The sequence below is a fragment of the Limanda limanda genome, chromosome 18, assembly GCF_963576545.1.
Source record: "Limanda limanda chromosome 18, fLimLim1.1, whole genome shotgun sequence".
Taxonomy (NCBI): Eukaryota; Metazoa; Chordata; class Actinopteri; order Pleuronectiformes; family Pleuronectidae; genus Limanda; species Limanda limanda.
Window position 1 is genome coordinate 5,507,422 of NC_083653.1, and position 15,163 is coordinate 5,522,584.

Sequence of the window (15,163 nt, forward strand, 5' to 3'; positions counted from 1 at the left end):
TGCTGTTCTGGACCTGAGAAGACTGTAAAAATCATAAAGTTTGAACCCTGAGTACAAAGAGTGCACACGTGAGACAAGCCGCTCGACCACAGTCCCACTGCACGTTCACACCTTTGTGTCTCTCAGAGAAACTCAGGTAAAAATTAAACAGGGATTATATTGCATTAATTGGACATAACTTGTGAAGATAAGAAGCAGCTAAAAGATGCTTAATGCAGGTAATGATTCTTTGTTGGTTATTGGGAAACAAGAAACTGTAGATACGTGGTGATTTTTCTTCCAATGGCCAATATTGATTCTGATACCTGGAGTTTGTGTATCAGCAATTGATCTGTTACCAGGTAAATGGTATAGTTGTCTCCTTATTAGATATTGATACACATATGTTCAATTAAGTGTTTTTGTATGTATAAACTCTTTGTAATTCTGTTGAAATAGTGAATGAAAAACATTGAAAAGTGAAATACTGATTAAAAAAACTGGGAATATTGTCGTCTTTCCATTCATAAATGGTTTGTTTTTGTGTTGTTTTTTAAATGAAAAATGTTAACCTGTTGTGACCAAATTTATCAAAATAAACTATATGTCTTTCCAAGTTCATATTTTCATTGAAACCATGAAATTCACAAGAATGAATTTAAAATAACCAAAAGAAATGTCAGTGTCTCCCACGTCCTCTTCAGGGGATCTATAGTGGCTGTGTAGAGCAAACTCTAGGTAAAGATACCAAATGATTACAAAGCTCTGTGTGTGAGTGCGTCACCTTTTCTCCTTGAGCATTGAAAGTTGATTTGCATGTTTCATTACTTGTTTGTGTTATGACTGTTGTTGTGCTCGGTGAAGCACTTAGCGGCCAATCAAGCCGAAGAAAAGGCTGCATCCAGAAACACCGACTGCACTTGTACTTCTTTTGTGGATTATTCCTCTATTCACTTAGCCGAACGGAAATTTAGCAATTTGCTTTCTTTGAAATTATTGACATTTCTGAAAAAACTCATTCCGCTGACGCCATCCACTCAACGGGGACAATATTCAGAGCTCTTTGTCATGGCAACCCGATGACCCTTCTCCACCCGGGAGGGGAGCAAAGAAAAGAAATGTAACACAGGAAAGAGAAAAGAGCAACAGAAGAGCGCCGCGGGAGAGGGGAATTATCGGGAGAGGAAACGAAGACACAAACAATGAACTCAGACTCATACGGCTATAATAGATCCCAGTTGGATCCCAGTGAGAGCTCGATAAGTCCGTTATTAACTCCATTAGTGGTCAAAATAAGAAGGAGACTACAATCCTAATCAAGAGCAAAGCAGTCTTTTGAGTGTATATGACTTTAATCTGTTGGGGTGAAATACTGTAAACACAATATTCTAACATCACAACAGGAATATGTTTCTGTAAAAAAAAAAGGCTGTTGCAATGGGATTTTGTTGTAAAGTTTCTGCTGCAGTTTTGTCCAAATAAATGAATTTCAAATCCTCAAACAAATGAAATCCTTGAGCAAAAATATTGATGCTGAAACTTTTATTGACAAACACGAGTGAAAAGGATGCGGACCCACAAAGAGGAGGACAAACCGCAGGAGGACTGAAAGGGAAGGAGGGCAGCAGACAGAACTGAGGAGAGAGGAGAGAAAAGAAGGGATGAGACAACGGACAGAGAGCAGGAGGATAAAATAATTGGAGAAGAGGATGGAGGGAATATGAGGAGTAAAGTTATGATGTTTAATTTGCTAAATCGTGGGTTTGACCATGGAGCAGAGAGAGAGGAGTGAGGTTTCCACCGGAGCAGAATATGACTTTCTCTTTATCTGTAAATAACAAAGTCAGAGCTTTTAAATGACTATCAACTACTTAAATAACTACAAGTGTCGGTCCATCCGGGCTGGAACGCTGCTGTGTTCCTAAAAAGGTTTGAAAACCATTTCATTTATAATTCTTCATGTTTCCTTACACCAACAGGGATTTGATCAACAGATTTAACAGCTATTGTTTTATAAATTATTAATTTTTTTTAAGGTATTATCTTGATTATAAATCTTGGACTGTAAATAAAGAGGGATGACGCTTGGAGATACAATATCCGAAATACCTTGTGTGATTCTGAAGTCATTTGGGGGAATGACTATTCTGCAGCCAACCACCAGAGGGCAATCAAGACAATTTGGAACCACACGTTCATTTTCCTGGTAAATTTGGATTTGGATTTATTTGATGCTATAAAAAAATGGGGACTGACTCGTGATTGGTCGAGCCTGTATTGGCAAGATGGCAGCCTTCATGTCCGGGATACTTTGGATTCATTTGTGGACAGGAGACACGTCAGCCATCTTTTTATACAGCCTATAGTAATCTATGGTTTAACCAGCAAATACACATCCGAGGGACAAAGTACTGCCTGGAGGAAGTAACCACATTACTCCCAATGAAATCATCTATGTATTTATTTTGTGTGAGCACCACATGCTACCCGCTCCAGACAGGGATGTGTGTCGATCTGCATTTGTTCGCCTGTTCGCTGTCAATCATCGAAGCACAAAAGATGACAGCGGCAGGGAGACTGGGCTGAGGGAGGGAGGCCTGTAGTGATGGTGGTGGTGGTGGGGGTGCAAAGAAAATCATCCTTCAGGAAATGAAAATCAGATTGTTACAAAAGCTTTACAAAACAAACTCCCCTAAACTGACACACACACACACACACACACGCACGCTGGCAGGCACACACACACACACACACACACACACACACACCAGGATGCACAAATACCCAGTGATACACACACTTGGAGGCGGAAGTATAAACACACACACACACCTGTGACGTCTTCCGCGATGCCTGTGGTTGTTTGCAATTGGTATCGGGAGTTTTCAGTCTGTTTGTGCACCGCTTGCACACATGCAGACAGACCGACACACACACACACACACACACACACACACACACACACACACACACAAACTATTGTTGTTCCTAGCAGTACCGTTAGATTGGCTCCAGATGGACCAATAGTCAGTGGAATGCTGAACAACATACAGCCGCTGACCTTCTGTGTGTGAGAGTGAGAAAAGTCCAAGTCCTTGTCGAAAAAGTAGCCAAACAAAAGAAAAAACATCACGTCTCCTCCGTGTTGACACTCGGAGCATGTCCGAAACACGGGCTTGTTTGGTTTTATGTCTTCAGGGTCTTTCTCTGTGCAGGCTTTTCGTTTTTTTTTGCGTTGCATCATGGCTGTAGGTGGGAGATGGAAGATGTATCCTTGAGGAGAGAAGTGCAATCACTCCTTTCTCCTGGTGTAGAGCGGCAACGTGTACATGGTGTACATCTTTACTTTATTATTTTATAGATCAAACATCTTGATCAATACCAAAACCTGGCAACAGCTTTTATCTGGCTTATTTAAAATATCCACGGCAGATCCTCTCCGACAAAAGGTCAACAATGTCAAAATGAGACATTTGCAGACTTATGTTTCTGTTTCACATTAATTACACGAACACATCTGTGAATGAGGATTGCAGGGATTTGCGTTGAGCTCCTACAGGTGATATCCAGGCGTAATGATTTTCCTTTTTCTCTGCCCACACTTTCCAAGAACACAAATGCGTGTGACACCAAATGATCCGGTTGATGAAAACGGGAACAAATCCACTGTGATTAATGTAAAGGCACTTTTTCAGCTTTGTGTGTTTTGAAAAAAAAGAAAAGAAAGAGAGGGGGAGGGCGGGTGTGTGGGGGTGGTTGGGGAAATCAATCTCGTTCAATCAGGACCAGATTAGGAGTGACACCGTACACAAACTCCTCTGCGCACATCTCTCCCTCTCATAAGTCAGCGCTCGGCAGCTCGTGTCCCTCTTGAAAAAATAAATAAAACCAAGATCGTTTCCAGCAAAAAGCATTTTTTAAAGAAACATTTCGATGACAGTTTTCATTCATTGCAACTGAGAGGCGTCGACGATCAAGGTGAAGAGGGAACATTTCTGTGAGACGCCATCGCTTCTCCTTTCTGCCTCAGGTTTGCACCTGTAGCAGGATTTTGTATTACTCCTCCACAGAACAATATAAACGACATGGAAGATGAAGAATGGTTTGTGGGAAGGCAGAGGCGGCGTGAGAGGGAGTTTAGGGCAGAAAGCAACACAAGCTGAGCGGCGTGATTGTCGAGTTTCTGTATATTTTGAGCTGATTCCTTCATCAGCTGTCAGCAAAGGACGTTTCTTCTTCCTCCGTGTTCATCCATCATCCCTTTATCTCCCCGCTTCAATCTCCCAGTGCTCCCTCTTTCTCTCTCTCTCTCTGTCTCTCTCTGTCCACCTCTGTCAGTCTTTCCTTCAAATCCTGAGACTTTTGTTTTTGTTTGTCAAGCTTTCATCCGTCTCCACTGTGGATCTGTTTGTAAATCCGGGTGCGAGATGGAAACAAGGAGATCACGATTTGACAGCTTGTGAGGGAAATTAGAAATACGGTTAAAAATCAATGTGATATTCTGTAGAGACATTTTTACATTTTCAAATTCGGAGCCAAAAACAAAGTTTTGGGTTGTAAAACCAAAATAAAGTTACATAGCACTGACGAATACAACAACACTGTGGTACAATCCTTTTCTGTATGTTCACCATATGGACTCAATATAAAGATGGATGATGCTCCTCCACCTCTTCTAGAAAAACTGAAACTATAATATCCCAGATGCAGGTGATGAATCTGTATCTGGTGAAAACACTGATTCAAACTCAACTGATCAGAAACAGGAACACTTGCACATGTGCCGATGTGATAAGAACTAGCAAGAAAATGACCAAAACTCTCCGAGAGGTTCTGAACTTTGACTTTTTAGTTTGGCGCATGTCCCGCCCATTAACATGGAGGAGGGGATTCATGGCCTTAGTGGCAATCAAGGTGATTTGTGTTCAGGTGAGCTCTCATGTCCAATCTTCACAGTCTATGGTTCATCATAATCAAGGCACCCCAACTAAATATGAAATATCAATTAAAGCTCAACTCCTCTTCTGCCCCTAAACTCTTTAGAACAAGTGTTAAACATGCAGTCGTCTCCATTGAAGTGATGCTTCCCCCTCATCCTTGCAACATCATTATCTGTATTTTGCTGTAGACGCTGAACCCTTGAATGCAAAATAATTATTTTCACAGAGCACGCTTTCACGACCGCCATCGCAATCCTGGAGAACGAGCCGTTCCTGAACCTACGCGGACGACGAAATACCCAATGAGCATCCGTAGAAGATGTTTCTGGACCAATGAGCATCCAGCAGAGCGTGCTAACGAGCCAATGAGCATTCTCGGCTTTAAACAAAGCAGGAGGTCATGCAGGAGAATTAAGAAAGCTATCACATACATTTACACTCGTATATATCCACTGCTGGCTTGTCATTAGGCACACGACCTGTCACTTCCAATGATGCACGTCCACCTGACAAGCCAGTGTGTGTGTGTGTGTATTTGTGTGTGTGTGTGTGTGTGTGTTTGTGAATGTCGCATAACCGAGTCACATAACATCTACCTCTGTAACAAAATCAGAGACTGAAGCAAGGAATCGCTTTTATACACAGTGCTCGCACATTGCTCCTAGCGATCACAATCATGTGCACACACACACACACACACACACACACACACACCCACACACTCACACACACACACACTTGTAATTTATTTGTTTCACATGTATGGAGGCATTTGGTTCTGCTCTGCTGTCCCTAATGCCTCCAAAACACATCATTATCCGACTTGTATGGGCCTGGGAGTGTGTGCGAGGGCTAGTGCGCGAGTTTCGAATGAGAATATGTGTGCGCGTCTGTTTGTGTTTGTGCGTGTGCGCCGAGAGAAAAACAGTTGATTATCGAGTTCAACAGGCGAAACACTGTTTACCCTGAGAGACACAAAGCGAGAGATGGAGAACGAGGGAGGAGAGAGCTCGCGGTAAAGTAGAGGGAGATGATTTAGGAACAGGGAGGTGAAAAATGGGAGTCCTGGAGAGACGGAGCGGGGGGGTTGGAAGAGCAGGCCAATGAGGAGAGGCGCTGACGGAGGGATGCCGGGAGGGAGGAAGGTTCAGACACAGAAGAGAGATGACAAGCCAGGCCTGCAGGGAGCGAGGTAATGAAATTCAGTGGAATGTTCCCGGCAGCCATGACACCCAGACAAACATCACAGTCAGTCGCTTGTTGTCGTGGGGCAACAACTTGACTTCAGATACATGGATTGCAGCTATTTGCCAGCTGGAGTGATGAAGTCTCATCGTGGCCACACACGACCGCAGCGGCTCACATTCAAACCGTCCACGTTCGCCCGAGCTGATCCGGAGGAAGCAGGAGGAGGTGAACCAGGAGAAGGTGAAGCAGGAGGAGGTGAACCAGGAGGAGGTGAACCAGGAGGAGGTGAACCAGGAGGAGGTGAAGCAGGAGGAGGTGAACCAGGAGGAGGTGAACCAGGAGGAGGTGAAGCAGGAGGAGGTGAACATCCCAGCAGGACACCCTCCCACCAGACTCACCTCCAGGGGAAATGTTTGTTTAGGATCCTACACCGGCCTGTTTATATATTCAAGGCTGCCCCTTGTGTTGGAGCCTCACAACGCTAATGTAACACAGTGAAATGTTAGGAAATGTTGATGTTGTAAAGCCAACAGTCGGTTATCAGCAACCTGAAAGTGTCTTTTCCAATAAACCAAAAAAAACTAGGGCTGTCAATAGATTAAAAAAAATTAACTAATTAATCTCACATTTTGAAATTCATTAATCTAGATGAATCGCGATTAAAAGTTTGTTTTTCTTCTAAAGACTAAATCTTATAAATTAACGAGTAATCACTTCAGACAGCCTGTATTTTACACAATGTTGGGTTTTCAAAGAGGCTCAGGCCTATAACACCTACCTATAAAGTGGCAGCCAGGTCGTTAAATACCATGTATGATACATTTTGTGAAATTTTTTTTTTTTAAAACCAGCTGAAAATATTCCCAATGTCCTTGGAAACAATAACACTGCTTCTTTCTTCATTGAAACATCCAGATTAGTAAAAGGTAAAAAAAAGTAATGTATTGGAGACACCATTGGTACTGTGATCTTTAACATTGAACAACACACACAACAGCATGACAAGGGGCCTTGGTAAACTGAACTGACATTCAAATCTGTCATGTTAAAGTGCAAAAACTTAAAGTGCAAACAAACAGGAAAATGAAAACAAGAAGATCTCTGCTACTTCAAAGGTCCCACCTTATGCCCATTTTACCACAGTTGATATTGTCAATAAAATGAGCTGTGACACCCAGGTGATTGTCGTTGCTGACTGACGTCCAGCGGTCACGGTGAGGGAGACGCTGGCAGCTTGCTCGAGGAGCTGAATTTTTTTTCGCACACCGGAAGTAAACAAAGTTGCGTTAACTGCGTTAAAATATTTTTTCGCATTGGTCTCGGGCACAATAATCTCATAGATTAACGCATTAATTTTGATTAATTATTAATTAATTATTATGTTAATTTTTAACAGTCAGTTATCAGCAACCTGAAAGTGACTTTTCCAATAAACCAAAAAAAAAACACAACGTCCAACAGCGATTTTTTTTCGTACCGTATAAGATGCAACACTTCTCCATTTCCACCAAAAATGAAGTAAGGAATGACAAATGTATTTGTGTTGATTTTGTCGTGTGTGTGTGTATTTTCACATAAGCTGCACATATCCATACCCCACAATAAATATTTTCCCTGATTTTATTGTGTATTCTTCAATATGTTATTCTATCTTATTTAAATCGCTTTCAAACTGTATTTCTTCAACAAGAAGAAAGAGCATGCAGGTCTCTGTGGATCATGTTTTTATATAGTAACTCTTTATCTCAAATATCCAGAAAATCCTATTATATTGTGATTGAAGTCTAAAAAGAAAATGTGTGTCTGACCTTGTTTCCCAGGTAAAGTCCAGGTGCGTTCCAGTAGTAGGCGGAGCCGAGGTCATTCACGACATCCGAGTGTCGGACGCTCAGATACGGAGGCGTGTCTCTGTGCACAGACCACACCCTCCCTCCTGTGTCTCCAACCAGATGCCAGCCCGTCAGTGTGGTCTCCTACAAAATAAAATAAAAGTTGAAGGTTTACCTAAAGCGCCATTGTTATTCTTATGTTCAGTGTTAATAGCTTGTGAGCATAGATCACAAAGTACAGTTTAACATTCAGTACTAATGGAATATAAAGATAATCACACAGAGTAAAGGAAAATTGGGAAAAAAGCATCAAATTTTACTGATATACACTTTCCTCATTAACCTAAGAGACCAGCATTTTCTAGAACCATCCCATCTGTTGGTTTGCAATCCGATGGCTTATTCAGAGGTAACAGCAAAACAGCTGTTTCTGAAAAGTTCAATCGACTCACTTTGTACTTTCAGCCTCACCAATAAAAAACCAACATCTTTAAAAAGCAGCACATGGATCCTCCAACTCCGACGTGTGAAGGAAATTCTAAAGGTCCGACCGGGTCGAGAGTAAGAAGGTGAATCATCACAAATATAAAAACTTAAGATATGTTTAAAGGTTTTTGTTCATCTGTCAAATGTCAGACAGGGAAGTAGAGAGAACTTCCAAATCCAGAAGGGTGTGTGTGTGTGTGTGTGTGTGTGTGCGTGTGTGTGTGTGTGTGCTAGTGTCGGGGGGGGGGGGAAGAGAGAGACAGCCAGACACACATCTGTCGTTGCAATTAACCTGACCTTGGCTTCCCCTTTTGAACACGAACACACACACACACACACACACACACCCACACACCCACACACACACACACACACACACACACTCTCTATCGGTGTCTAAATCAGAGCTGTCATCCTGTCAACGTCCCCTCTCCCCTCCTCTCCCACCTCGCCTGTCAGTCAAAAACTGTTTTCCTCTTTTCACCTCTCTCCTCCTTCTTGCCTCTCGTCTTCAACCTTCTCCTTCTCGGTCTTGTCCTCTTCTTTCTCTCTTTTCGTTTTTCTTTCGACCCTCCCTTCACTCCTCTTCTTTCTCACCTCCCCCCCTTTTGTTTCCACCTCAACTGCGTTTCCATCCACATCAACTCTCTCAACACGTGCTGTGGCTGGTAAAGATCTGTCTTTGCTTTTTTTTATCACACGACGATTTAGTTTCATTCATTTCCAGATGCCTCTAACGTTTGCTATTCTGAAAAAGCTGCGGCCGGGTTGATTAATCATTTTGCACTTTGCGTCGGCTGCGTCCTACGCCTGCAGGATGTTTATCAAACTGCACCGGTGTGGAAGAGCAACTCGCCCCTCATCTGAAAAACATCTTCTGGGTCATCAGCGAGGTGGAGCTCTGCCCTTCATGCATATGTATTTAATAGACGACATGCTCCGTCGGCTGCAGGGATCAGTGTGGCTCTGTCGGCTGCTTCTTTGAAACCAGATGCGAAAGATATATAAAGCGTGAGGTTGCTTCACAATTGTCACTGATGATTTAATCACAAAAATGCAGGGCTGATGGGAATATGATGGTCGGCCCATAAGGCTGAGCAACAGCGTGCCACTGATAGAACAATATCAGAGATTCAGTCAAGTTGCAGGAAACAGGGTTTACTATTCTTCCTCCTATTCCTAAATTCTGGTGCTGAATAATAGGAAGAATACTTTCTATGCAGACCGTTATGATGTCACAAAGATATCCAGTGGGTTCCTACGTTCTGATAGGTCCAGGTGGAGGCCGAGCACCGACTGGAGACGCCCATGCAGGAGCACTTTTCGCAGCCACGTCTGTTGTCCCCTTGGAGATCGTAGAATCCCAGTTTACAGCGGTCGCAGTTTTCTCCCTCCACATTTTCCTGCATGAGAAAGTCCGACAGAGAGAGAGAGAGAGAGAGAGAGAGAGAGAGAGAGAGAGAGAGAGAGAGAGAGAGAGAGAGAGAGAGAGAGAGAGAGAGAGAGATGGAAGACACAACAAAGTTTATGAGCTGCCCTTAAACTGACGTTATGAGCACACGCCATGTTATTGCTGTGTTAATGTGCTGAAGGTAATGATGACTGGGCTCGAGAGGTTAGTGCAGAGTACTTGTCATTATTTGTGTGCATGCAGGTCTCTGTGTGAGTGTGTGTGTGTGTGTGTGTGTGTGTGTGTGTGTGTGTGTGTGTGTGTGTGTGTGTGTGTACCTTGCAGATGCAGGGTGTAATACACGGGTCATCATTCGCGCTCCCCTCCACGCTGCAGTTACAGCGCTGACAGGACGGGTAGCCCATATAACCCACAGCACACCTGCAGACAAATGAGTTTAATAAAAGCAATAAAGACGGAGGAGATGAGAGGCAGCCCCATGAAGCAGAGGGTCACGGGGTTCAACTCTCCGACCGGCGACCACGTCCGAGCTGATCGAGCTGCTTCAGACTCCGTCACCGAAACCTTCAGCTTGTCTCAAAACAGCTGAACTTGCAGCGAGTGCGACGAGTACGTTGTGTGTAATCTCACAGGAAATGCACAAAGAGGCAACTTCCTAATTAACGGAGAGAGTGAACCGAAGCGGGTCCATTAAAGTAGATTTTAAGAAGTGATTGTGAAGACAAAGTTCCTGCTGCTGGCCATCACAGGGCAAGTCATTAAAAAGTTGCAGGGAAAGAGTCAAGCTTTGAGACGGCAGAACATAAAAGCTGAACGATATCCAGAGGGAAGTTGAGAAAGAAAAGACAACGGGCGATTACAGCAATAAAACATAATGATAACACAAGAGCTAATCAGCAAACTGGGATGAAGCACCTTGTTGGCAGATTTACAGGTTAGATTTAAAGCTTAAAGTTTCTCAAAGGTTGTGATTTGAATCTGTGGTGGAGATTTTCCTGACGATCTCAGACTGTGACTCCGTGAGGGATTTAGGTTTATCAAATAAAATCCAGACTGCAGTCAAAGAAAAGCAGCTAATCAAACCATGAAGGAAGAAGCGGTAAATCATGAATTTAAGCTGCTTCCAGACATGAGTTGACCTCCCGACCTTCCTCCAGAGTCAGTTGCTCTGAACATTTTCCACATAGTGTTTAGTGATGAGGGTTTGACGCTGATGTCAAAGCGCTCTAAACAAAAACTTGTGATTTCATAAGCGGGATTTAAACGTCATGTCCTGCACGATCTACCAGGCGTCAACCAAAACCTGGAAGTTCCAGACATTATCATGTTCTGAAAATGTCCGGTTCTGATTTTGTGGAAATTTTTCAAGAGCTCAAGTGGAAAAACGGCTTTATTGTACAAAATGAAGTGTAATAAATAGTCATGATAAACATCGAAAATATTAATGGAAAGTTTCAGGTAATTTTCAAACACTAATTGGAACAGACAACAGCTGAAAGGTTCTGCTCACCTGTCACAATATGTCTCTATCTCTTTCTCTCTGTGTGTGTGTGTGTGTGTGTGTGTGTGTGTGTGTGTGTGTGTGTGTGTGTGTGTGTGTGTGTGTGTGTGTGTGTGTGTGTGTGTGTGTGTGTGTGTGTGTTCGTGACTCTCACCTGTCACATCGTGGTCCCCCAAAACCCTCCTTACACTGGCACGACCCTTCTGGCTGGGCTGTCAATCAAAAACACACACACACACACAAACACACACACACACACACACACACACGCACACACACACACACACACACGCACACACACACACACACACACACACACACACACACACACACACGCACACACACACACACACACACACGGACGCACAGTGTGAGAGAAACACTCTTTGAAGGAGCTGCACCTAAAATAGCTCCACTTTCTAGACATAAAAAAACCCTGTAAAAGCACAAAGGGGAGTAAAATTATCTCTAATATAAATAGTCGCTCTGTTCTGTCAGACGCCTCCGAGCACGAGGCTGAACCTGACGATCGCCGGCCCCCCAGGAAATCAGGCTGGACTCAAATCAACGAGACGCTTTTACTGCAGCGTCACACGAGTTCACAGTGAACTTCTGTCTGTGTGCATCGACTGAGGGATTTAGAATGATGTATAATTCAAGAAATAATGCAGAAAAGGTAAAGGTGCTTACCGGGCGTCGCCTGGCTGGAATCTGTGACACATGATTGGCTGACAGAGCCGTGATGGTCACATGAGCAGGGGACGCAGGGGTCCTCCTCCTCGGCGCTCACCTGGTCGGAAGAAACTCATTCGGACAAACATATTCTTTTTATCGTAATGAATTTAAACTGAGGCCTAGAGATGTGTGTTTGTGTGTTTGTTTGTGTGTGTGTGTCGTACCTCAGCGGGTCGGTAGTATCCCGCAACGCACGTCTGACAGTTGACGCCCGCCGTGTTGTCACGGCAACCGACGCAAACCCCGCCCCCTCTGTAATTGCCGTGGATGTCCAGGCTCAGCGCTAAGTCGGCCGCCGTCTGATTGAAGGAGCACTCCTCCGCCTTCCCGTGGCAGTTACACTCTGGAAAAACAAAAACCAGGCTGAGTCCTGCCTTCTCCTCCTCTGTCCCACACACTGAGCACGAGGCCACCAGGGGGCGCTCTCCTAATCCATTCACTTCCTGCACATTAAGAGTTTAGAGAAACACCCAAATCCTGTTTTGCGGCGAGCAGCCGGAGGGTCACACGCTGACCACGGGTTTTATCTCTCGGCTCCAGAGGAGGTGGTGCTTTCCCTTTGTTTGTGTCGTCCCCTGCCTGTGGTGGTTAGCGGAGGAGCCCGGGCATTAGCCGCGCCTCCCACTAAGCTTCACATCTACATTTACACATAAGAGGAAAGTCTTTGGTAAACTTTTGCTCTCGGATAAAGTCTCCAGGACCTTGCTTTCACAATAACAGCTTAAATTCCCTATTTCTACTTGCTTCTGAGTTTAGTTTTATTTCTAGGAATATTCCTGCGACCCCTGGTTCGTGACCCACTGCTGAAGATCCCCCTGTGCAGTGATCAAACCTGGTTAATGCATATCGCTGCTGGGTCCCTGCGCGTGTTCTGCTCTGGGTCCCGTCCTGAATGGGCGGATTCTTTCACTGCGGCGCCACGCAGGACTTTTAAACGTCTCGTCTCGCCGTGTCAGTGTCAAGGCGGACGAAGCCGTTACCGGGTCTCTAAGAACTCCAGCGCCTGTTAGGAGGTGTAGCCAGTGTGAAATAAAATGAAGATTATATGTTGTAACCCCAGTTTTATGATGACAAGTGGAAGCCTGTAACCCTCATTGCTCTGCTGCTCCACAGCTGATGAAGGTTAATGGATGCAAAGGTGACTTTTGATGGTTGTCGTAGAGTCTTCGATCAAACACGGATCCTGACTGGTTGGCGAGCGTGTAAATTTGACTGCGAGTTCAATCCTGTAAAGCCTTGTTCAAATAAGTTGTAGGTGTGCGGTGGTAATTTTGAATATTACAGTAATACAGTAATATTACAGGGATTTTACCATTTAACATGTGGTGAGTGGGTACATAGAAGAAATTACCATAAACGTAGGCGTCCGCAGGCACAGAGGAACGTTTCCAAAAGGGGGAAGTTTGATGGATTGTTCATTTTGAGTTTTTTAAATTCAAGCACGCAATTTGTTTTTCTTACTTTCACAGATATGCCGAGTGAGGAAGGTTCCTGCCATCCAGGGCTGCTGGTGGTAACCAGGGCAACAGTGATCACAGCTCACGCCGCATGTGTTGTGTTCACATTCACAGCTGAACTTCTGCAAAAAACGCACAAAGACACAAGGAGAACACGCATTAGCAACGCAAATCTTACATGTTCTTTTTTACAGATTTCTCCATCGGACAGACATGAGCCGATGTGTTGAAAATAAACGTGTTTGATTGTTTTTCTTTATTTTAATTCCGGTGCAGCCACTTTCTTCTCCACAATCTGTCCAGTTTCCGGGAGAGAGAGAGAGGATAAATAACTGAGAGTCACACTCGTTCAGATCAATCCCACACACTGTTTGGAGCTTTCGCTGCATTGTCAACAAAAAGCCTGTTTTCCTGGATAACAGGAACATGTGTGGTGTCACAAAAAGAAAAAACAAACGTGTCCATTTCGATAAGAGAGCGACTTATCGGCAAGTTGAGTTTCCTTTCTCCTGTTGGAGAGTTTGTTGTCTTGCATGTGAGACTCAATAAGTAGCAGTGATGTCAGGGTGCTCTGACCACAGCTGGAGCACATGTCTACTACACACATGCAACTACACACAGATTATCAGATGGTGCTGAGCAACGTCGGAGAGTCAGGAGAAATGAACTATTTCTTGAGAAAATACGACAATTTGTTTTCTTCTGAATTCACATTGATGATTCACAGCAAGATAAGAAATACTATTTCCTTGTATGAATATTTGATTTGCATGTATTTATAGTGTCTATATTTGTTATTTTTACTGCTTAATCTCCTGGCTAATATGTCGAGTCAACTGTCTTTTCTGGTTTTTAATTGTTACTTATTGTTAAGCACTTTGTAACATTGTTAACAAAAGTGATATATATAAATAAAGTTTACTTTATGATCATTATTGTGCTTGAGGTCATTTTTCTCCTTTCGCTCAGTACATTCAGTTTATATAAAGATGGACATGGAATGTGAATCTGAAAAGTGAAGCCAAAGCAATATTTATCTTGAATGACCAAAAGCAGGCGTCTCCACTAGTTTCAGAAAGAAGTAGGTTTCTATAGAATATGAGAAAAGGACTTCTCACTAGATGTATCATGTCAGTAAAGGAGTTTAAGGTCTCAATCTCTGGTTTTGTGTCTTCTTCAACATCACGTTCATTTTGTGAATAATATCTGGGGTCAAACAGATGAAAAAGCCCAGTGTGCACTGGGGCGTGGATACCGTGTGAATAACAGCTACTAGCATCCAACGGAAGCAGGTTGCAGGTGAAGGTGGGCGTGTCTTCTCAGTCAGGCTCCAAATTTTTTGCATTTTTCCTCCTATATTTATGACTATGATCTCATTTTCTTTTAAATGTATGAGTTTGATTTCAGATATTCTCAGTATTTGACCCCCTTCAACTGACTGTTATTCCTTTTAAACCATACCCCCCCCGACACTGAGCCATGCATATGTTAGGTTTAACTATACGTTAAGTATCAAGTCATAAACCAAGACTTTGTACACGTGTGGTCGGGTGAGCGAGGAAATTGTTCCGTGTTAACATGTGGCATCGGAACACTCACAAAGATGCAGGACTGTGAGCAGGTAATTACCAGATTGG

General features: G+C 43.5%; 1 protein-coding gene across 1 annotated transcript in view; it reads right to left on the reverse strand.

Annotated features, from left to right (window-relative positions):
• lama2 (laminin, alpha 2) overlaps window positions 1–15,163 on the reverse strand; it is a 140,323-nt gene that overhangs the window by 85,334 nt on the left and 39,826 nt on the right. Inside the window, exons 8-14 of the mRNA XM_061092002.1 lie at window positions 13,531–13,648; window positions 12,234–12,412; window positions 12,025–12,124; window positions 11,489–11,546; window positions 10,151–10,253; window positions 9,685–9,825; window positions 7,916–8,080 (exon numbers count right to left, since the gene is read on the reverse strand). Of these exons, the coding sequence (XP_060947985.1) occupies window positions 7,916–8,080; window positions 9,685–9,825; window positions 10,151–10,253; window positions 11,489–11,546; window positions 12,025–12,124; window positions 12,234–12,412; window positions 13,531–13,648 (864 nt within the window). The remainder of the gene's footprint in view (window positions 1–7,915; window positions 8,081–9,684; window positions 9,826–10,150; window positions 10,254–11,488; window positions 11,547–12,024; window positions 12,125–12,233; window positions 12,413–13,530; window positions 13,649–15,163) is intronic.